Consider the following 24,842-nt stretch of genomic DNA (forward strand, 5'->3'; position numbering starts at 1 on the left):
TATAGCATTCCATTTATTCTACTTAGTTTTTACAAATCATAGGGCATAATGAGTGAACACTATTTATTACTATGTATATATATACCCACGAACTATACATAGCGTCGTTTGAGCCCAATATATATAATGATGAAAAATTACATTCCTTAAAGTTGTTATATACGTTTGAATTCTTTTTTCTCATAAGAGTAACTATCGGTTAAGCTACTAGTATCGGCAGTGATTTAGTTTATTAAAATTTATATTGTGGAATGTCTGAATTATGAAATGCGGTTGCATAATAAATGGACCAATTTCTTGTCATTAATTTGAATTATCAGATAGTTAGATCGACATAAACCATGTTGCCCATGACCGAGATACGTCTTTAATGTCATTTACTGCGACTACATAAGACTTTGATCTGGTAATTTGTTGTCAGGGTTTAGTCTTTATATCAGGTAAAATGATAAATGATAGAATCGACTGAACGAGATACCAATCTCGTCCTTTAACATGGTTTAAATAGAATTATTAGGTATCAAGAGTACGCAAGGAAGATCGCATCGATCTTGTAAACAAACTTTATAACAGATATAACCTGCACGATAATGTCATTTTCCATAATTGTTCTTTGGGTAAGTCTCATGTTTTTCGTGACATTTTTATAATGATGAAAAATTTTGAACTTTCTACTGAAAGATCTCAGCTGAGAAAAAAAATTGGATCGTTTCAATAGATTTTAAAGTATTTAACCTACAAAAGTCATATTCTCTGAGATGAAAATTTATGCCAAGGACAAAAGCATTTAAATTTTCCTGAAACATATTTGTTTTCTTTACACTCTGATATCTGTCAAGAGAAACATCTACTGTAAAATCATATATATTGTGGGGTCAAATTTTCGTGCTTTAAGAAAAAAGGTATTGGTACGTGGGAATTTGATATCATGGATGAAGAATTGTTTAGTATAGTTTTGTATGTTAAATGTTAAATTTTGTGGTGATCATGAACTCATGGGTCTCTGTATACCTAAAAAAACAATGAAACTTTGCCCCCACAAAAATCAGTTATTTCCAAATATATACCATTTCATTTTCAAATGCAATATTATACGTTTTCTTTTTGACTTTTGATATAAAATTTATTCATTCATTTATTTTTTTTTTTTTATTTTTTTTTTTTTTTGGAAAATTCAGACAAATAAATTTGATTTCAGTTAAATAGAAATTATACATTTCTTGCGTAAATAAATCACAGGTCAATTGATTTAAGCTAATTCAATGAATGTATTTTTTAATTCCAAACAAACTTTCATATTCACAGGACTATATTTATTTGAATCAGTGTAAATACCAGCAGTAGAATAAAACGAAGATTCGTCCTGACTACAGTGCTTTTGTTATTATATAAACAACAAAGATTTTTTGTTCATGATAAATTTGCTCGAAATATAAGATAAACAAATGGTGGAACATGATAACTATAAATATCATGTCTGATTGTAGTGAAATGGAGATGTTCATAGTGGTCCTTCTACTATGTTTTGGAGTTCAGAATGTTGCCGGTATCTATGGAGGATGCATGAGTTACTCTACAACCATTCAGTACTCTGGGCATTTGAAGGCAAGAGAGTGTATATGAGAATGCTTAATTTTATTAAAAAAAAAAATCATTACAACCTTTTTGAATTTGCTTAAGATGGTTCGATCCTGTTATCATCAAAGGTTTTGAACATTTTTTATCATGTATTTGTTTGTAATCTATACACATGGCTCAATAAGAAATCAAAACTAAATCAAAGTACTGAGAGTACTGATAGGCGGAAGCATGTTTGCAGGTTCTCATGTGCAAAACTTTAATGACACATATTTGAAGCATAATCTTTTTTAAAGGGGGGGGAGGTGATAAATATTTTGATGGATTGTAGTATTGAAACCAAGGAACAAGAATAAACAATATGTCTCGGTTTTGATACGGATACATGTAGAAAAAGTCACGTCAATAGCAATATGAACATTTAAACATTTATTATACCCCCGCTTGAAAAGTGGGAGGGTATACTGTAATCGGTATGTCTGTCCGTACGTACGTCTAGCTGTCCGTTCGTCCATCTGTTACGCTTTGGGGTACTCATATCTTATCCGCAATTCCTCTTATACCACTGAGTGAAATTTAATGAAACCTTCACAGAATCTTTATTACATATTGCCATTGTGCACCTCCTCTTTTACTTTTTGATCTGACACATATTTTGAGTTTCCCGGCCACAGCAAAACATGGACTTTTCCATTATAATCATATGGGAGGCGGGGGTATCATTTAGTCAGTTCATTGCTCACAGTATCTCTTGTTTTTGTAAAGTATAACAAGACAAAATTGAAATGCAAGTTGCAATACATGAAATTTGTAAGATATGGTTTTGGGGAACAAGAAATGGAAAATTATAAGATTTCACACAAAAATGAGAACTAATGAGTAATAAAAAACAATAAATATCACAACTGCTTTTGCGTTTTGTATGTGTATATGTATTAAGTTTTAGTACCAATGAAACAAAGTCTTGTTATAAATCAGCAAATTATATAAGGAATACAACATACACAGAAGACCTTACATAGTTTTACAATGTGCTTGTGGTTATATGAATTGTTTTCATTCAATACATGTATGGCCCAGGTAGAACAAATCACAAAAGTCTTTAATGCTGGTGACAGGTGAGCCCTGTGTCATGATGTTCTCAATAAATGGAATATTTTTTCAGGAGAGCTTCTACCATGGCAGGCCCTTGAATGCCAGACAGTTTTATTTTTATTCCTGTGGTAAATTTGTCTTTGATGATTGTATTAAAATATTTTACATACATCCCAATATCAGTGGTGATTTCTTTTCTGGAGATTATCTACACGATTCCCTTCACAACTGTCTCTTGGCAGAATTTTCTACAAAGTGTATAATTGAAAAAAATTAAGAATATCTCACAATGTTTATTTAACAAAAATTATTTCACATTATGTATCTGACTTTCAATAAATGAAATCAAGGACTTCAAATAACCTTTTATGATATACCGGTTATTTTAATATATTTTCTAGGGAAGTCAACTTTACCGGGTACTCGATCCAAGGTCCAAGTATCGAATACTAAAAAAAGTTACTCGTTTACTCGGATGTATATTATTTCTTTTTTCAAGGTACACATTTTTATCAGAAACTTATCAATTATAACTAAAACATGCAAATGGTAATTAGCATGTCTTCATCTACACCTAGCTGTAAAACACCGCCTTGATCTACATTCATTCATTCAGTGAAATCTAACATGCAAAGAAATTAATGCCACTATACCCACTTCAAGAGTGAAGTGGGTATATAGATATAACAAAAGATTCAAAACTGCGGAAAGTGAACTTGTGTAGTAAGTTTAGTGTAAATATACTGGAAACAACCAACAAATGAAATAATATGAATAGCGATCCTGACCAACAACATCTGTCTCCTCTCTTTCGCTAGTTATATAACCTACATGTGTACACAGCAGTTTTTCAAATAGATCCAATTAAAACAACCTTTTGTAATTTTGGGTGTATTGTGCATTTGTGTTTTATTTGATAACTAATTTTAGTACCAAAAATTATCTCCAATGGAATTCATAATTATCTGTACATGTAATGAAAAAGTCAGATATCGAGTAAGCGATTATTAAACATGATAAATATTGACCGATTTGACTTCTCTAATATTTTTTTGTATTTGTTTTCTCTTTCAAAAGCCTACTATTATAAGTAATCATGTATTTGCATGTATTTAAAAAAGATGAAAAGAAAATAAGTCAAAAAAATTAGAAAAGTCAAAATATACTTTCAAAAATAGTATTCGTTTCAGTTTTGCCATCATAACAAGAAGATTTGTTATGCTATAAAAAATATGTATCATAAGTTATGAAATTTTTTTCCACTTATCTAGAAATATAATAAATTGATGTACTCACCTTCAGAAAAGTGTTTCTGGTTGTGCTGAGTTGAGTTTTCTTCTGCCATTTAGAGGTGGCACAGGGCAAATCCACAATGCAATCTTAATTATATCCCCTTTCTGTTAGCTGCCTCCGCAGCAGGGACACATCTATACAAAACACAATGTAGTTCTTATGCTTGCGTTTTAATTTAAATTCTGTCCAGATTTTACAGTTTTGGTCCATCCTTCAACATACATGTATTAACATTAAATGAGAAAGGATATATAAATGTATACACAAACTCGGCATGATAATTCCTAAAATAATTTCTCCCAGGCATGTAATCACGGTAATTAGAGTACCAGTTCTTTCGATAAGACCCGACCATATATAACAGGTATCATATTACGATATCTAACATGTCTAAAGCATGCCTGCATAAAACAATCAAAGATAAGGGTGACAATAAAAGATAGGCTAATCACACAGCGTGAGTTACCTTGTTTATTTTGAAGAGAAGGCCTGTCACTTCCAGTCAATCATTGTAAATCATTTGTGCTCCACGTGGGTTTGTTGACAATAATTTCACTCTGAATCGTCTATATGTTAGATTATTACGCGAATGTAGTACACAATTGATAAAAGGATTTACATATACCTCTTTTCTTTTAATTTATACAAGATTATTGAAAAGATAAGTTCCTCAGTAGCTATGTAGCCGTCATTAATTCTTAAACATAATTATCTACTTGAACTATTTTGTCCCTCGTAGTATTTCTAAAGATCGCTTCAGTACCCCGTGCTAGTCAAATGTTGAACCCGATTTGTTTATGTTTTAGACATACAGAGTTGTCGTTCGTTCTTCTCTCAAACGTGAAACGTATCAGCAGTAACAAAGTAACTATTCGTTCTATTATTAGGCTATTATTTTTATTGGACTTTTTTACATAAATCAAAATGAATTGTTATGATAAATTCGCCATAACACACGCTTTTTGATATGATAATAACGATGAAGATTGGGAAGGGGTCGAATATGATTAAGCGGGTTGTATGCCCTTAGTTTAAGATACATCCGTTTGGAGTACCATGAAGCGGGGCAAACATCTTGAGAGGTCGAAAGATCAACAAAGCATGCAAAAGTAATAGGCGGCTTCCGCCTAAAAAGGGTGTCAATTCACTTCGATCGGCGCACGGTGGCATTTAATTTGACCGTTTTGCACTGTAATTTTATGTATGTCTAAAACATAAATATTTTTTTTACCCAAATAAAAAAATGGGAACTACCACTGTCCTGTATCATCTTGAATACTCACTTTGGAATTTGTGACAACAAAAAAGTTTTAAATTCCTTCGCATGATTAATGTTGTGACCTTTTTGCACTAAAAAATGTCAACATGTTACTTTTTGGGCATTAAGAAATGGACAAACAATAATAGTATTTGAAAGTAATGACATTTTTTAAAGTTTTAATAGAGTGGTTTAAATTACCGGGTATTTCTTTTTAATTCAGGAAAAAAATTAGAAGTGGACCTCTGTGATATTAATTTTTATATAATCATAGAAATAAAATAGTGTTAATTTTTATCCTAAAATGGGATATTTGTCCACATGACTTAAACAATGTATTTCATTTGTTATATTTGTCCAAAATAAAGATAAAATTCATTACAGTTTATCTAGTATATCACTAGGAAACAGCACGAAACATTTCACATAAAAAATAACTTAATGAAGGATATGGAGATAATGAAACGTATTCAATATCAAGGTCCATAAAACAATACAAAATAGGACCAGAGCAAACATGGACCTCCGAAACAACAGAGGTGGGTTCAGGTGCCATGGAGGAGTGAGCATCACCTGCTAACCGGTCACATCCGCCGTATGCTACTTGTCATGATCGGGAAATAACTGAAAAACCCGTCGTCAATTCAGTTTATAAAAAATGGACCAACAATGAGTATGAAAAACGTTAGTCCACATTTGTCTCAATGATAAATTGTATTTGCTGACAAGGTCACTGTATCGACCATAGAACTTACGAAATGATGACTTTAATCGAGACTGCTAATATTTTTGTTTCATCAACTTGTTTGCAAATAATTTACCTCATTTTAGAAATTGTTCATAAGTAGAGCAAGCTCTTGCGTATCGAATCAACTGAGATACATACACTCCGTATTCAGATGATGAAGGTAAATTGCTGCATAAGTAAGGGAATTTGACGATAGAAAAGTTAAAGTCATCACGTTTCGTGTGAAGGCTGCTTGTAAAAGAGGATATAAAGTAAATCATAGTTAATATTTCGAATGGGAAAAATTGATAATTTTCTTCTATAAAACCTTCAGCCACAAAGTATAGCTCAAAATTTTAATTATGGGGTTTTAACTGAGTATAGTTTAATTAGCATTGCAGAATCAAAATTTATTATAAGAACTGAAACATTATGCATACTTTTATATAATTTATACACTAAAGAGTTATAGATAAAAATCTGCTCAAAAGCCCAGGAACATATCTCGTTAAAGATCCCTTGGGAAGCAAGGTCAGGATATACCTAGAAGCCTTATTGTTTGTTTATATGATGTAAGATCGAGTTACCGTTTGACGTTAAAAGTAAATCTTGAATTTTCCATAAATCCCGAGGCCTGGAAATAAGAGGATTACATGGATACAGATGATTCAAATGGTAGTCAGGGGAGATTCCCCAATCCAGAAATAGTTTGTGTTCCTTTTTGGATATTAACCAATCAGAGACTAAAATACAAGCAAATTTAAAATTTAATTATATTAAATTGAACATCACAGACCCCCTTTTTTTTTACAAGTATTTCATTTTATAAATATGTAAGATACTTTTATTCTTTCTTTTTAAATTCTGAAATTCGAATAAATATCATTACTTTCAAATGATTTTATCAGGGACTTGATTTATCGCTTGCAAAAAATTAACTTAGATAGCTTTTTTTCTACGGAAAAGTCTAATAATTTATTATTCCGAGGTGATTGAAACTATTTTTGTTGTCAGATCTTTTGATATGACTATTCAAGATAAAAGACTGTTTTCAATAAGTCATTTGGATAAAAATATTCAAGGTAAAACCTGATTTGACAATGAAGAAACTAAATAAATGACTCAATTTGAAGAGCACTGAACCCTACTTGACAAAAAATCTTTAGTTAATACTTTTGATAACAGTATTCTAACTCCTGGAAACTAAATGTTCATTGATTTTATTCGTTCAATATTCAAAACTCTAACACTGTGAAATCACTTATTTTAGTGGGGGTATGGATTTTATTGTTTTCGAAATTTTAAGAGACCCATGAATTTATGAACACCAGGAAGTGTAAATTTTCTATGCATAACTTCTAATAATGCAGCAGCATACCTTCAACACATGCATAACTCAATTAATTCGATACCCGAGAGCATGCTCTACGTATGAACAATTTCTAAAACGAGGTAAATTATTGACATTGATAAAGTAGGTGAAACGAGAATTTCAGCTGTCTTTTTTTTTTGGTATTTCACTCGTGAAGTTTACAAGATCAAGGATTTTTTAGAAGTATTTTTTAGATAAGTACTCATTACTGACTAAAAATGGCAGGAAAAACAGCGGATCAGTGTGCATTTTACTGAGGTACGGTACAATTAAGTTGACCTTGTTGCACTCCATTTTAAACTCTTTGGTCAATTACTATAATCTTTATCATATTTTATTAGAGTAATCATATCAATAAATATAATCTTATTTCGCATAAAATAGTTTGAATAATATTTATCATTGAACAAATCTTCAAAATTAATGCGCTAAATTTCTTGTGGGACCCTTTTCCACTGAAAAGTAACATATTTGGATATTAAAAATGTGTGTATAGGCATTGCAATATTTTCTAATATCAAACTTTTTACGACTTAAGTGCTGATCAGTCAGTAGGATCGATTATTCTAAAATAATTAAACAAAGAAAAAAGGTCAGTGATATTAATTTTGAAATACTGGCCAAAACATAAGTTTTTCAAGCAAAAAAAAAAGAATTTTATCTTGACTTCTTTAGCAAATCTTCTTTCCTCGGCAAAGTTTGTTGAAGGAAAATTGTTCTAAAAATGTAAAATGCAACCTTTATATATTTAATATTCCTAGCATATTATAACGGAAAATGTTCTCCGAGAAAAATTAGGTGAGGCTAAAGTTCCAAGATATTAGATTTATATGATGGGAAGAATTGCAGAATTTCTATTAAATATCCTTCCACCACAAGAAAAAGTCCCCTGTAATACTTGCTTCTTTGCGGATTTTTGAGCAGTTTTTTTACTGAACGTTGAACAATTTACATTTTTGAATTTAAATATGTTATTTCAATTGAATTAGAATAAATAATTTTGAAGTAAAATGTTGTGCATGACATTTCTAGAAAGCTGACGATTGGCATACCTTAAAGTCATCATTTCGTAAGTTTTATGGTCGATACCATGACCTTGTTAGCAAATGCAATTTAAAATTGAGTCAAATGCTGACTGAGGTTTTTCATACTAATTTAAGTCCATTATTTATACACTGAATGGACGACAGATTTTTTCCCGTTATTTCCCGATCATTACAAAGAGCAAACGGCGGTTGTGGCAAGGGATGCTTACTCCTCCATGACCCCTGATCCCACATGCGATATTTTAGAGGTCCAAGTTTGCTCTACTCCTATTTTGTATTTGTATGGATCCTCACTTTTGATTCTCGTAGCAGCATTTCTATGCATGTCCGATTACGTTTGCTGCTGCCTATTAACAAAATAAATTTAAAATAATATTTCAATTATTGACCATGTTAAAACCATATTTACTAAAATGAATCATCGAATCCACCCAAAACTTTAGGATCACAATAGGTGATATCATCTGTGTGTCTAAATAATTGGAAGAAGTGGTCGTAAATTACAGTATACACAGTCACATGCGAATGTTTCACATGTTTAAATGACAACAGGTTATAATTACCGTATGAATGTTTAGTTTTTTTTCTGATAAGTTTTTGATAAGAATATTACTTTGATATAACAGAAAATATACCCCAGTAACCGAGAACAATCGAACACCTGGTTAAAGGGGTAGTCATTGGCATCCCAAAATTTCTTTTAATATGATTATTTCATTTATTCATAACTAGGTAAAACTATTTTTCTTGAATGGTTGGAAGATAGATAAAGGTCCGTGTCCAAATTGTACAGCAGCAGATAAAGGATCAGATGTGACACAAACAAGAAAGCTATTAATACAACAGAATCATAATCAACAAATGTTTGGAAAATGGGAAGCCGAAGTTTACAGTCAGAATAGGACTGCATCTTATATTGATAAAACAAAAATAGTAAATAATGTTTCTACAGACGTGGTACTTATTGTGGGTGAAAAAGAGGGATGGGAATTGATAGGTTCCGAAATATCTCTTGAGTTTGATTTAACAGCCGAGGAATTTGACATTTTGTAAGTTTCTATTGCAGTTACAGATAATTGAAATAAATCTGACACATCACATACATACTTTATCCGATTTATCCAAATTAATGTCGTTATGGAGTCATCTAGATATTGTTAATTTCCTTGACACTGTTATGTATCTTTTTAATAGGCTAAATAGCTCTTTAGATGTTCCAATGACACTTTTACCTGTAATTCGTCACATCTATCTCCAATTAAGGGTGGAACCAGGAATAAGAAATGACACAAACAGACCAAACAGAAGTCCAGTTGTTCTTGTGAAACCTCTATATAGGTAAATATTTAAATATTCTTTATCTCATTAACATGCATGTATTGGGTACATGGCACAATTAGTTTGAATAAACAATATAAAAAAACTTTCTCAATTTAAAAAGAAAGTAACTTTTTTTTACATTTTAAAAATCAGTTTCCTAACAGTAGAAACTATTCGGAAAGCAGATTATTTCCTGTTTTTAAGAATTAAGGCAGTAATTAAAAAGAACAATTCACTCTAAAACCGAGACAGGCTACGCACAGATCAGGTAATGTTACAGGGATATAAAAAAACGCCTTCGAAATGATGAAAGAGGAAAATATAGACTTAGTCCAAAGAGATTATACTTATGTGAAAGCTTTCATACACAGAACAGATTCCATATAATTCATTCCAATATGCTCTCTGAAGTAAGATGGGGTCACAATAAAGCATCATTAAATATTAAGAATAATGACATTTAAAAACCATAATTTATTGTTTAGATAACAACATTAGAAAGAGAATTTTTTCAAAGCTTTGAATAGTTTTTTTTTTTTTTTCAATCTCATCATACAATTTAACAAAATGAAAACTTGACGAAATAAGGATTTTTCTGGAAACACAAGAAGTGGAGAAATTTCCCCCTTTATTGACGGGACAATCCCTCCTCTTATACTTATCAGGTGAATTTATTTTGAGCCAAATTAGTTGATAAGCGCTGTATATATAATAGAAATGTTTGAGGAAAGAATTCTAATCGGGGCAATGCAAGCTACAACCAAAGTACTGAAAACAGTTTTCTTGTATGCATATGTGGAAATTTACACGTATTGTTGACCTTTCGGTCAACATCGAGAAAAAAAATTTTTCATAATGAAAGAATACAGGTCAAAAGAATTTTGATGCAGCATTGTCATGTTTATTAGATTGATAGTGAAAAATTCTTTTATTTTCTTTAATTCAAGTTACATTATGCATGACCGAAAGGGCCAAATATTACGCCACTATATCATGTTATTTAAAATAGAATAAAGAGGGTGAGAAATTTGTTCTTTTAATTTTACTCTAAAATAGATAGCTAAAGTTATTCAGAGGAGTATTGAAGGTCAATGGCATCACTGGTATTGTATTTTTTAATATATATATATATTAGTTTAGAGATAGGGAAGATACACACGATACACCTTACTTCTGTTGACAATGATGGAGATGCAATACGCTGTGTGAAATCGATATATGTGGAATCTTCAGGAATGGGAAGCTTTGTAAAGAACTTAACAAATCAAAATCTGTTGTTCCTTAATCGAACGGTGTGTATTACTGCAATTATTTTGAACATATATTTTGGAACGTTTTTTTAACTGTGAATTCTACAGATTTTCCTTGCAAGTAGTCTTAGATTAATGTGGAAAGGAATCATATGTAAAATATAACTAAAATCTTTCTTAATTCGTATATTTTCTTTTTTGACTTTTCTTCTAGACATGTGTTATAAGGATTAATGTCAGTCAAAACTATTTTCATGAGCATGACACATTTGGTGTAGCAGTCACGGTAAAAGATTACGGTACACATCCGTTATCAATTCAGAGTACAGTACTGAGGCCTTTTTTTCCATATATGAACGTTATTGGAAGGGTTGTGGTATTGGTATGTGTAATGATAAAAAGGAAATATCTTTTCATAAACGGCATTGAATTTTCTGCTTATTTAATATCTTTAATGCACAAATCGATAATATTTTGGGGATAAATATGTTTTTTTAACCTCATATTTTAGATGTATTTCAAAATTACGGGAAAAACAGATCCCCCAATCATCATTCCACCTACTCCTCGTAATAACCAGGAGTATACTATTTATGTTGGGGGAGAATTTCATGTCGATGTTTATGCCAAAGCAACAGTTGGCAGGTATGGCTTTGAAATTTTGAAAAGTCAACAAATCTTCAAAGGTAACCACTTCTGGAACACTTCTTGTTTTTCTTTTGAAGGAAGATTGTGCGATTTGATTTCCTTCGACGGGATGGTAAACCGGTCAACCATACAGAAATTCAAAATGCATCCCATATCAGTGATAATGCTGTTTTTATATCAACAAACTGGTCTCCGACAAAAGTGGATAAAGGCCATCATATCCTTTGTGCAAATGCTGAAGATAATAAAAGGTGACCTCAAATTACTATAATACAACAAAAGTTTGTGAAAGATTATGAAGCGAGTTGTAAAATAAATTTTCATAGTATTTTACAGATATGTAAAATACTTACTGATAAACAATTTTTAAAAATTAATTTGATAGTTGATTTTTGCTTTTATTTAAGCAGTATATGCAAATTTGTTATTGTTATCGTTATTGTTTATGTTATTGAAATTTCAAAAATCCCCTTTTGGTCGTTCTAATGCTTTGTTATCAAATATACAATTACAAATATACAAATATACAATACAATTATATTATTTTGACCTGGAATAATGTTCGTTATCTCCATATGTTTCATAAACACTTTTGATGGTAAACATGTTTTTTTTTCATCAGAAAAGAGATCATGATTGTTAAATATAAAGTTAGAACTTGAATGGATAAGATGTTTAAGGCTTCCTGACTAGCCAAGTTTTATTGACAAAAGTATATTGAAGAACAAAAAGTGAAACGTAGGTTTTACATGTCACCTGAGCATCATGCAACAACATTCCACCTGTCGAATTTGGTTCCTTTTTTTGGACAAGAGGCCATGACACTCACAGTTGTCAAAGAGGCAACATTTCTCATAAAAACTATTCACTTACCATTCTTAGTTTGGTTTCATAACACTAATAAACAGAGTAGAGTAATAACAAATGCATTTCAACTTATCAGGAATATTCAGCAATAATCAGTAGTGTCCCCAACCCACACAAATCTCTTACCCTGAGAGATTAGAATCGTCACAATTGCTCATCAATTATTTTTATAAATACAAAGGGGCGGATTTGTTCAAGATTGGTTGAGCGGTTGTAGAGAAGGAACAAAATGTAAAACAAAATAACACACGTCGCATGGGGGACGACCGACGAAAAACGAAATGCAAAAGGTTACCTAAGGTGATCTTATATTTATAATGTCCAGTGTACAATTTTTAACTTCCGGGTTTTGCTTCCATTTTGTAAAATACATTGAAATATTTGAAAAAAAATCCTGTGTTAGAATTGCAAGACAGTGATTAATGCTTAAACATGCATTTAGCTCCAACCGTTGCAACGATTGTTTCTGAGTATTTTAGGTATTGATTATGATGTCCCAATTCTGCTGCACGCACATTGACCTTTCAATAAATCCGATAAATGTGTAGAGAAATGAACTGTTTATGTTTGCATATATTACATAGCTGTTAAATGTCTATTTATAGACTACACATGTATATATTATTACAGTTTTCATTGGTTCGAATTTCGACAGGTATTTCATACTAATTGTAGGGCCTTGTTTTTAAACTGAATGCAGTTACATCCATCTACATTATTTTTTACATCATTTGTAATAACATAGGACGTACAGTGTTTGGTGACAAAGGATGCTTACTATATACTCCCAGACACTTTGTCCCCTCCCTAGAATTTCCAAGAGTTCCTGAAATTTATTAGGTTTCGAAATGTAAAATGTTTTCAGATCGTTCAACATTTCTTATTATTGACTTTTTTTTTATAGAGGAGTGAGCATCCCCTGCAGTCAGTTCACACCTGCCGTGTGCTCCTCGTCATTACCGGGAAATAACAGAAAATTCGTTGTCTATTCAGTGTATAAATTGACTTACAATAAGTATGAAAAAAATCAGTCAGCTTTTGACTTATTGATTACTTTTATTGCATCTAAATCTATTATCTATCTTACAAAGGAAAGCAGAGAAGAGATCACTATAATTATACATATAATATAATTAATTTGCATAAAAAAAGAAAATCTGAATTTAAAGATGTAATTTTATCAAATAATGCGTTATTATTGGAAACCAGCAAGTGTATTTAAAGAAAGTAAAAATGATTTTAAATTACTGTTCACGATTGTGAGATAGGTTCTTCAAACAAATTTTTCATAGTAAAATCAACATTTTTTTTTGCAATGAGTTGAGCTCCACTCCGGATGAAAATAGAAATTTAAAAAATTCGAACAATTTATTGGACACCATATTCATATAAATATATAAATACAAGGGGTGATCAAAAATTCGCGAACTATCTCAATATATACAAAACCACAATTCAGATTAGAAAAAAAAATTGGTACACACATAGCCAAACACAAGTTCTATAAATAGCATATGCTGAATAATGTTTTGTTTCTTGTTTGTGAAGTCACAATGTGAAAATGACGTCACTATATAGATCACTTGTGACGAAAATTCTTGTCTCAGTTGTACTCGTTCAATAAACGACTGTAAAATTGATAATGTATCTTAGAAATTCTTTTGACCTCAGAAGTGGCGTTTAATAATTTTTACACAGTTTATCAAGACAAATGACTTTCTATAAATTCAATCAATTGGATTGATCGTTTTAATGAAATAAGGTCGATGGTTAAAATTAATACTTGGTAAGTTGCCCAGTGAACTCACGTCTGAAGAGATGTGTTTTTATGAAGCAATTTGCTACCAAACACCTCCAATTTACAAATTGAGAAATAGTTGAATATTTCAACAATAATATAATTATTAAATACATATGATATCGATTACTTCAGATTTAAAACATATAAGATATATGATAAAAGGGAGGCACCAATTCTCTATAAACCTGGAATAAACGTCTTTCCCGAAACAGAAAATTTAGGTTTAATGGTCGCCATGCTTATTTTTGGAAAGGATATTCTTATACACCCAATCTGTTGCCGAGATTTGACCATTTCTGACAAACAAACTGTTCTAGTTATGAAAAATAACTTACATGGAAAAAAAGATAAAACTCTGAAAAATCTTAAAGCTTTTGTTACAGAACGCTACGGAGGGGGTCACGTTACCGCCTATATCATGTGATTCTCGTACGAGCAGAATGGTGGCAGAAGGGCATCAGAATTGGAGAGGACTAGTTTAAAATATAATCAATATTGAAACCGAAGATTGTATCTTTTATGAAAGGTATTCAATTAGTTTTCGAAATTTCTGATCACCCTCATATACCTAACAATAATGTTGACCAATGCCAGTTATTCTGAAAACCAATTTTTGAGAAGTCTTGATCAAGTCCTCAGAGTGTAAATCAAAAACTACGATAACCTTTTTATCAAATTCTCGATACTATCAAATATAATCTTAAAATTCCAGAAAGAGTTTCATTGAAAACTGTTGATGTAATCAATGTAAAATGAAACAACCAAAATGTTACCTTATTGAGAAATAATCTTTAATTGAAACCTTTATGCATCGAATTTCTGAATCATCGAACAATTTAAATTCACTATACGATCATGGTAGCTTAATAGTAGAGCACTTGAATCATGAATTCGAATCTCAACAATGACTGACCTTGGTCGGTAAAAAATGCGTACGCAAGTGAGTTAAGGCTACATTTGGAAGTTTCTATGCAAAATATCTAATTAAATTTCATAATTGCTCTACTTACCAAACAGAAAATGTTAGGACTTGTTTTCAAATACATTCTTGGTACCCACGACATGCAATAGCCAGCACACATTATGACGTCATTTTATGACGCCATCGACCTCTACTACACACGTTTTAAAGAAACATTAACAAAATCTCCTCGGCGCAAGGCCATACCTTACAGAGTATAAAAAGACGAAGAATATTCTAGGGATTTAAGATATTGCTGCACAAATGTCGGCACTGCAATTGTTTAGTTACTATTTTTGCAGTTTTAAGTTTAAACATGGTAAAAATTTACAATACAGTGTAAATTTCCTTAAATTTTTATCGATTGAGAAAGTGCATAGGATCTGTGCAGCAATTTTATTAATTTTAAGAACATTCTCTTTAATATAATGCATTGTTTATTTGATGTATTATCAATTAATAATGGTAATTTTCATTCCTACGTCGATACGATATATATTGGTAAGCTTGAGATAAAAGATACCACAGAGTCAGACACTTCTCTTTCATACTTGGATATTCTTCTTGAAAAAGACACTAATGGTAATCTAACAACCAAGCTATATGATAAACGTGATGACTTTAACTTTTCTATCTTCAACTTCCCTTACTTATGCAGCAATATACCTTCATCACTTGCATACGGAGTAAATATATCTCAGTTGATTCGATACGCAAGAGCATGTTCTACGTTTGAACATTTTTTTAAAACGAGGTAAATTATTGACAAGCAAGTTGACGAAACAAGAATATCAGCAGCCTCCTTAAAAGTTATAATTTTGTAAGCTCTATGGTCGATACAATGACCTTGTCAGCAAATACAGTTTATCATTGAGTCAAATGCTGACAGACGTTTTTCATACCAATTGTAAGTCTATTATTTATACACTGAATTGACGACGGGTTTTTTCCGTTATTTTCTGATAATGACAAGGAGCACACGGCGGGTGTGACCGGTCGGCAGGGGATGCTCACTCCTCCGTCACTCCTGCGTCGTTCGTCGTGAGTCCTGTGTTGTGCGTTAAAATTTGAACGTTTTATGCTTCTTCTCTGCAAAAACTAAACCAATTTCAACCAATTTTCTAAAGAAGCACTCATGAGTCAAGAGAAACAAAAACTGCGAATTTCATATCCCGGATCCCCTGGGCATGGGAGTGGGACCAAAACCACTAGATTAATGTAATCTTTAAAGATTTTCTTTACTCATCGACATCAAACAGTGAAATTGTTTGCATGCCTGTATTACGTATTAAACAATGTACAAAAAATTGTAAAATTCATGACCGCTTGGTCAAGGGCTCTAATGATAGCGCGGGGATATTAAGATCATCTAGTCAAAATGCATTATTTCTTTGAAAAACTTCTCTACTTTTGGACATCAACACAGAAACATGAATTGAAGAAGCCGCATTTCATTGCATAAGGTTCTAAACAATTGCCTATTTCATGAAAAAATCAATTTCAGTAACTGTTAGCGATTTAACGAACAATTTTTACGAGGTTAATTATTGACAAACAAGTGGAGGAAACAAGAATATCAGCAGCCTTATTTAAAGTCATAAACTTGTATGTTCGATACAATGGCCTTGTCAGCAAATACAATTTATGATTGAGTCAAATGCTGACTGGCGTTTTTCATACCAATTGTGGGTCGGCAGGGGCTGCTTACTCCTCCATGGAACCTGATCCTACCACTGGTGTATTGGAGGTCCTTGTTGGCTCTGCTCCTATTTTGTATTATCAGATTATCATCTGGGTAAAACACAAATACCCACGTACATCTTAGTTATCATGAGCAAGGATGTCTCTTCCATAATCCTGAATTCCATGGCCCCTGGGTTAGAGATTCTTGTGTTAGGATGGGACTCTATTTATTCAAAATTAAAAATACATTAATTCTTTGAAAACCTTCTTGTCTGCTCCTGGGTATTAAACAAACAAACCAAGTACATAGGTATGTTGAATAAGGCAGCCTCTTCCAAAATTGTAAATACAATGGCCTCAGGGTCATGGGTTCTGGTTCTCGGGCGGGGTTTAAAAAATATGTAGTGAAATGCTTTCTATCTTTGAAAATTTTCCCTGTTTCTAGGCTGGGGTTCTGATGTAAGGGCCGTAATCTTTTAATAATATAGTGAAAATATATTAATTCTTTGAAAACATTTTCTCTGCTTCTGGGTATTAAATAAAATATTCAAGTACATAATTTGTTTGATAGACTGTCTCTTCCAAACTTGTCAATTTTGAAAACCAAAGTAAGGTGTGCTGGTGTTCTGGAGGGGCTGTATTGATTATACATGTATATTGAAAATGCAAACTTTCTTTGAAAAATCTTCTCCTTTGCTTCTGGATACTTAACCAATAAACAATGTGCATGGATATAATCAGAAAGGATGACTCATCCATAATTATGAAATTCAGGACCTCTGGATTCAGGGGTTCTGATGTTAGGGAGGGACTCTAAAGATTACATAGTAAAAAAGCATTTCAATGGCGTCTGGGTATCATGCCAATTATCTACGTTCATGTCTATGATGAAGAAGAGTGACGCTTTTAAAAGGGTTTATTTCATAACCCATGGATCAGGGGTTTAGGGGTAACATAGTCTGGAAAAAGTCTGAAAATAAAAAATACTTTGAAATCTGCTCTTTGGCATTACCAACCATTCGTGATGAAGTAAGATTTATAACAAAATCTCCGCCAAGCGTATAGTTATTATAAGCAATGGTGTCTCTTTCAAAATTGGGAATTTCATGGCCTCCTATTCAAACACAAACCAAATTCAATTCTTCGAAAGTTGTTATATGGTATTCAGGTCATCTATAAGGCTGATAAGGCTCTTGGGCCTCTTGTTTTATATTTTTATAGATCCTTAACAGTGTTTTATACTCAGGTGAACATTAAGGCCCTTTAACTTTTTACTCTCTGGTTAAAAGATACATGTAGGGTGTTCATGAAATTTGATATTTTTATTGATCGTGTCATTTGTTGCTATTGAAGCATTTTTAGTATACGAAAATATTATTTTGTACTTTGACAGGAAAAAAACAATGTGATCCCAATCCATGTCTTTTTAACGGAACATGTCTTTGAAGTTCCATTGCCTCCTTATTTCTTTTGCATATGTGTTGACGATAGAAAGGCGAACTTTGCGATATTGGTAAGATTATGATTTTTCCTTAATTAATCTGAGATGAAACAATATTTGACGACATTTACTAACACATCACTTTCATAGTCCTGCAATATTGTTTTTTACCATACATCTATCTAGTTTGATACATAAATTGATACTGTGAAATCACAAATTTTCTTGGTCGTTTTATTTTCGTTGTTTTCGAGGTATGACGAGACCCACATATTCATGTAGACCACGGAATATAAAATGTTACATGCATAAGTAATTATTAATTCTTCGTCCACGAAATCAAATCCTCATGAACCAAGAGATTTTCCTCAAACCACGAAAATTTGATCTCATGAAAATATGTAAATTTACAGTATCTCAAATTCCAATTTAGTACATCAATTTGTCATTCATACATATTTTTTTATTTACATCATCTGTGTCTGGGGTATGGTGTAATATAATATGGGCAGTTTATCTATGTGTACATGAAATGGTTTATTTTACTTCCATTGAATTAAGATATCTTCTTTTATTGGGTTCAATATTGCAGGTGACTTACAATTATTATATTTCTATACAGGCAATTTCGTCACATATGATCCTCATTTGAAATACTATGCCTATGTGGCGAAATTGCCTATGGTATATCGGGCACAAACTGAAATGATTATTTAGAACATGCATTTACTATTGATTTTTAGAATTACAAATTACTGTAAACCAACTTTTTTTTCGCGACGACTTTACTTTGCAATTTACCAGGGTTACCTTTACTAGATCGCGACGATTAATTTTCTCCATCAAAGCCTTTTTAGATCACCTGAGCCAAAGGCTCGAGTGAGCTATTCTGCTTAAAATTTGTCCGTTGTCTGTCGTTGTCCTCGTTGTCGTCGTCGTCGTTGTTGTAAACTTTTTCACAGGTCCAAGTCCAAGTTATAAGCTCAAGTATTTTTTCATATTTTTGAATGAAAGGTATTTCAAACTATGAAAATAACATTTTGGGCTTAGTAAACGTAAAATTTCTTATTTTTGAAGTGAATAGAAAATAAAAGTATTTTGTCTCAGTGTCTATGTGTATTATGATATTGTATATACGTTTTTGTATTTTTAGATCGCCATTGCTTTTTCATTTCCAAATAAATTTATAAACTGAACCTGCGTTTTCCTTCTCCCCTTGGTTATACAGTACCCGCATGGTTATTCTTTACAGATCTATCGTATCCTATCGTATTGTGTTTTCCGTTTATCGTGTTTAGCGTTTTCTGTCGTGTTCTTTGTTTATCGTGTAGATCGTTATCAGGTTCTATCGCCTATCGTGATTGCGTTTATCGTGTACATTCGGAAACCCTCATTTTTTTTTATCTTTACTACAGGAAGAAACTACCGAGGTTTTCCGATTTTCTTTTTCGTTTTGTTAACTAAAATAAGATTACTTTAACCGAAAAAGAGAATAGAAAGTTTTATCCCTTCGTTTTTCATCATTAAAAGAAAAGCTTGAAAGGAAAAGAATAAATATATCAATAATATAATAAATTCATTAAATTATTAATTATAGAATAAATAAAGAAAATATTAATTTTATTATCAAGCACAGAATCAAGATTAAAAATCTATTTTTAAAAATGAAATAATCGATCCATGATCTTTTTCTTTACGCTCAGCGAATTCTATGGGGGGGTGGTCAAAATTAACTATTAATAAGATTTTTTAAATTAGTCAGAGTCACTAGAGGAAGATTTTTGGTAAGCCATGGTGTATGAAGTTTTTCATTAATTTTATCTGGCATCAGATAATCTAATAACTATACAGGCAAAGAATCATAATGACTTTTAACAGCTTACCATTTCGACGTGGAAATAAACTGAAAATATAATGCCTCTGAGTGAAAATCGAAAAGCTTCCTTGCCAGAAAACTGACACGTATGTGTGCCTCTCTAATCAGCACACTGTCCCCCTGTGCGACCGTCAACACCCTCTCCCCTATTCCCCTAAATGACACCTCAGCCCGTGTGTGTTCAGCGTCAACACCTGTACTGCTTTCTCACCTTGTGCCAAATAGTATTTATTTTTAGGTTTCTGTTCATACCTTGTGTGAACTACACTCATAAAAAATTTTTTTCTAAATCAATATTATAATAAATTAATGTACATTTCTGATTTCCGGATTTAAAAAAAATCATTTTCTTGCTTGATTTTAAATTTTATAAAAAAAATCGTACAAATCAATTTAATGAAAAAATGTTCCTATATAAACCCAATCCGCTGATTTATTGCAGCCCGGAGGACCGGGCTGCTCTATACATATAAGTTTTAATGTTGGTGTATAGGGATTGTGGTGGGAGTAGTTATTAGAATTAAAGGTTTTCTAAACATTGAAAAGATTGTTATTCAGAAACTTCTTTCCATTTATAAATTACGAATATACATAATATAGTTACTTTCATAAAGTGAAACTTTAAAAATATATACTTTTTAATATATAATATATATTGTTGATTATCTTTTACTATCTAAAAAACGACAGGTCCCTTTTTTTAGAACATCGAATTTTACTTCTCGGATAAAAACGTTCTCTGCACAGTTCGTGTTTTATATTATAATATTGAAAAATGATACATTTTTAAATATAGGTGATGCGTGTGTCTAACTTTAATTTATATTTTTTGCAGGCAACATTTACTTGAGGAATTGATCAAGTTTAAAATGGTATCGTTTTTGATTAATTTTTATCCGACTACATGTTTTCAAAATATTCGTGACTATCTTCTCCTTCAATTAGAACGCATGCCTTTTCACACATATCGAAGCGGTTTGAAGATCAAGACTCATATCCATTGTTTACTTTATTTATTTCCCGGGCGACAATTGATGGGTACATCAATGTTTTCTTGTTTTATTTGTACGATGTTTCCATAATGTTTATGTAAACAAGTCAATAAACTTAAAAAAAAATACTGCACTTATGGGACATAGACTTTCGAATCATCGGGTTTTCTTAGAAAAGGGTTAAATAATTCTAAAAATTCTAAACTATGAAAATTTGCTCGCATTTATTTTTTACTGTATTTGACTATAATAAATAATAAAAAAGAAGTCCTCTGATTCTGCCGTGACCACGCAAAACGAGTAAATGTATTGCAAAGAATCAATTTATATTCATACCCGTCCGTAACTTTATTTAAAGAAGTCGATTTTATTTCTGGCTATTTTGTTAGATCGTGTTTATCTAATTTTAAATTGTTATAGACTTTCAAAATGCCGCCCTTCAAACACGCCTCATTTGAGATTATGTCTATAATAATTTCAAGGGTTTTAATTCATTTGCTGACTTAACCCTCTTTAAAATCATTTTTTAGTAACAGTACACGCTAAGTCTAATAGCAATGATTTATCATTATTAAGTCGGAAAAGTTGCATTTTACTCTTTCAATATTAATTTATTTAGTTTTGTGTTTTGTATTGTAAAAAAAGTATTTTATCATTCAATTTTCGTTAATTAATACTGTAACGTGCAACGCGGCCGAGCTTGGGTGTGTGGTGTTATGTCTTGTATCACCGAGGCGTTACACTAGGTTCGTTAACCTGTTAACTCAGATTTTTGTTGACCAATACGATTATAATCAAATATATACAAATACGCTACAGCAACAAATGTCTTCCGTTCTCCTCTATTTATCTGTAAGAAGGATATTTTTCTATTAAAAAAAAAAAATTAATTCCTCCATCTGGGCTCGATCCCAAAACCATTAGTATGAAAGTCGGACACGCTAACCACTGAGCCACCAAATTCCACAACATTAAAGGTATTTTGTAAGCTTATTATTTTAAGGTTGAAGGAAATAGTTTCGAAGTGAAAGAAATAGTTTCGTAGTAAAGTCCCGGTCAAATTTCTTAAAAAACTGAGATATTGGCTGTTTGATGTGATATTGTATGTAGGAAAATGATTAGAATAATTATGGGACACATTTGCAGTGAAGCAATGACACTTAGCATATACAGAGTTGTAAAAGCGAAAGTAATACACGTGGTCAGTTGCAGAGGAAATTCAAAATCCCGGAAAAACAGTGAGTGAGTCATGGGCATTTTTTCAACACCATATCGTACAAAGCGGGGTAACTGCAATTGATTTAACCTATAGATCTAAATTGCGTGGAAATTTATTTGATATGAAAAATCGCTATTTCCGAGATTCAGTGGATTCATATTTTAATCTAAATAAAATTGAAATAAATTCCATACACCTAAGAAAGCAAGAATACTTGGTATTGAAATGTCGTAATAGAGCAGAAGAATCGAATGATATTAACAACAATTGCAGAAATAGCCAATGCGAGCTTTAATTAATGTTTATGCTCAGCAATAACTAAATTTCAGACAGAAAAAAAATGCAGATTTTGCCGATATTCACTACAATTTCATTATAGTTTAGAGACTCACCTTAAAACTCTCAGGACACTTTCTTTCAGGTCTCTTCTTGCTTTTATTCCGAATCTTATGTCAATATTTCGTGCCGTTTGGCTTGAAGACATTTTCTCTACGTTGCTGTTGATTGTTTTTTTTTTTTTTTAGAGAAGGGAGGGGATATTTTAAAAGCATTTGTTAGAGTAAGAGTTGCAAATACCTCCACGACCTTAAGCTTGATTGTGACCTTTGGGTTGGGCCAAAGGACAAGGTCATTTATCAAGGTCAAAGGTCAAGGAGAGAGAGAGAGAGAGAGAGAGAGAGAGAGAGAGAGAGAGAGAGAGAGAGAGAGAGGGGGGGTAAACTTGAGATAACACTTGAAGCTGAATCTAGATAAAGGTAATGAATATTTCTTTATTACTTTTTGAGTAAAGTCAAAGGTCTCATTTTGAGGACAAGAAATCACGTGACCTGAAGAAAGTAAATTTTAAAAGAATATATTTGAAGTTACTCTAGACATTTGCAGTCTGAATAACATGTCCCAAAATCATTTCAAATACTCTTTTTATAAAAGATATTTATGGGATAGTAAGATACTCAATTTATGCAGTTTTTCCCTCATAACCGGAAGTGTTCGTTTTTTGTTTCCAGTGGGACTGACTTATTTCGAAACTACAAGTAAGATGCTATAAGGTAATACTAAGAAAGATTCCATAAAGAAAAGTTGAAAATTTTGATTTATTTGATCACTTCCTGTGACAACCGGAAGTGACGGCGGACGATCTTAAACTCAAAGGATTTGTCTGCTCATCAAGGTCTACAATCCCTGATGGTTTGGTGTCTTAATCTCTGACCGTTTACGAGATCTAGCTATGATAACTTCTGATTTTGAGGACAGGAAGTCACGCGACCGGAAGTGAATTTTACTGAGATTTTAGACATTACTGTAGACATTTGCAGTCTGAATAACATATCTAAAAATCATTACAAATACTTATGTATAAAAAATATTTATGGGAAAGAAAAATACACAAATTATGTAGTTTTTCTCTTATAACCGGAAGTTGTCGTTTTTGTTTCCGGTGGTACATATATATTTCAAAACTACAAATAAGATGCTATAATGTGATGCAAAAAAAATTCAAAAAAAGAAAAGTTGAATTTTTTGATTTATTTGATTACTTCCTGTGACGACCGGAAGTGACGGCCGACAATCTTATCACAACTGATTTTGCCTACTCATCAAGATCTACAACTTGTATAAGTCTTGTTTCTAAATCTCTTTCCATTTACGAGATGTAGCTATGATAACTTCTCATTTTGAGGACAGGAAATCACGCGACCGGAAGTGAATTTTATTGAGATGTTTGACGTTACTGTAGACATTTGCAGTCTAAATAACATATCCAAAAATCATTACAAATACTTTATCTATAAAAAATATTTATGGGAAAGAAAAATACTGAAAATATGCAGTTTTTCTCTTATAACCGGAAGTTGTCGTTTTTGTTTCCGGTGGGACTGATATATTTCGAAACTACAAGCAAGATGCTATAATGTGATGCAAAAAAAGTTTCCAAAAAGAAAAGTTGAAATTTTCGATTTCTTTGATCACTTCCTGTGACGACCGGAAGTGACGGCGGACAATGTTAACCCAATTGGTTTTGCCTACTTATCAAGATCTATTACTCATATAAGTTTGGTGTCTTAATCTCTTACCGTTTCTGAGATATGACTCGGACAAAATTTTTTTGAAAAAAGCGGAAATCGGACATATCTGACGACCGGAAGTGAATTTTGAAAAACTGAAAACTGCATTTGAAAGATATTTTTACTCTCTATCATCCCTGAAAATTTCATGAGAATCCGTCCAGTCATCTCTGAGAAATCGTGCATTTAAAAAGGGAACAAAAATAATAATAATAACTAGAAACTCTTGTTGCTACAGCAACAAAGAAGGTCTTCCGTTCTCCTCTATTAATCTGTATGCAGGATGTTTTTTTTTCTATTTTAAAAAAGACAGACATATAATAAACTAGTAGACTAATTGTTCAGTGAA

The 24,842-nt window shown here is 31.9% G+C and overlaps 1 protein-coding gene and 1 long non-coding RNA gene across 2 annotated transcripts; one reads left to right on the forward strand and one right to left on the reverse strand.

Moving 5' to 3' along the window:
• Nucleotides 1-2,709: 2,709 nt before the first annotated feature.
• Nucleotides 2,710-4,522, reverse strand: LOC134280529 (uncharacterized). Its single transcript, XR_009994924.1, has 3 exons — nt 4,433-4,522; nt 3,970-4,100; nt 2,710-2,921 (listed from the first exon to the last, which is right to left on the reverse strand). It is a non-coding gene; the product is annotated as an uncharacterized LOC134280529 (long non-coding RNA).
• Nucleotides 4,523-9,161: 4,639 nt separating this feature from the next.
• On the forward strand, nt 9,162-11,032 carry LOC134280530 (uncharacterized). Its single transcript, XM_062762943.1, has 3 exons — nt 9,162-9,418; nt 9,564-9,707; nt 10,825-11,032. The coding sequence occupies exons 1-3, from the start codon at nt 9,231-9,233 to the stop codon at nt 11,030-11,032; spliced, it is 540 nt and encodes a 179-aa protein (XP_062618927.1). The 5' UTR covers nt 9,162-9,230.
• Nucleotides 11,033-24,842: the final 13,810 nt, after the last annotated feature.

This window comes from Saccostrea cucullata, unplaced genomic scaffold (assembly GCF_032062105.1).
Source record: "Saccostrea cucullata isolate Sc308-1 unplaced genomic scaffold, CSIRO_AGI_Scuc_v1 ctg5515, whole genome shotgun sequence".
NCBI classification, from domain to species: domain Eukaryota; kingdom Metazoa; phylum Mollusca; class Bivalvia; order Ostreida; family Ostreidae; genus Saccostrea; species Saccostrea cuccullata.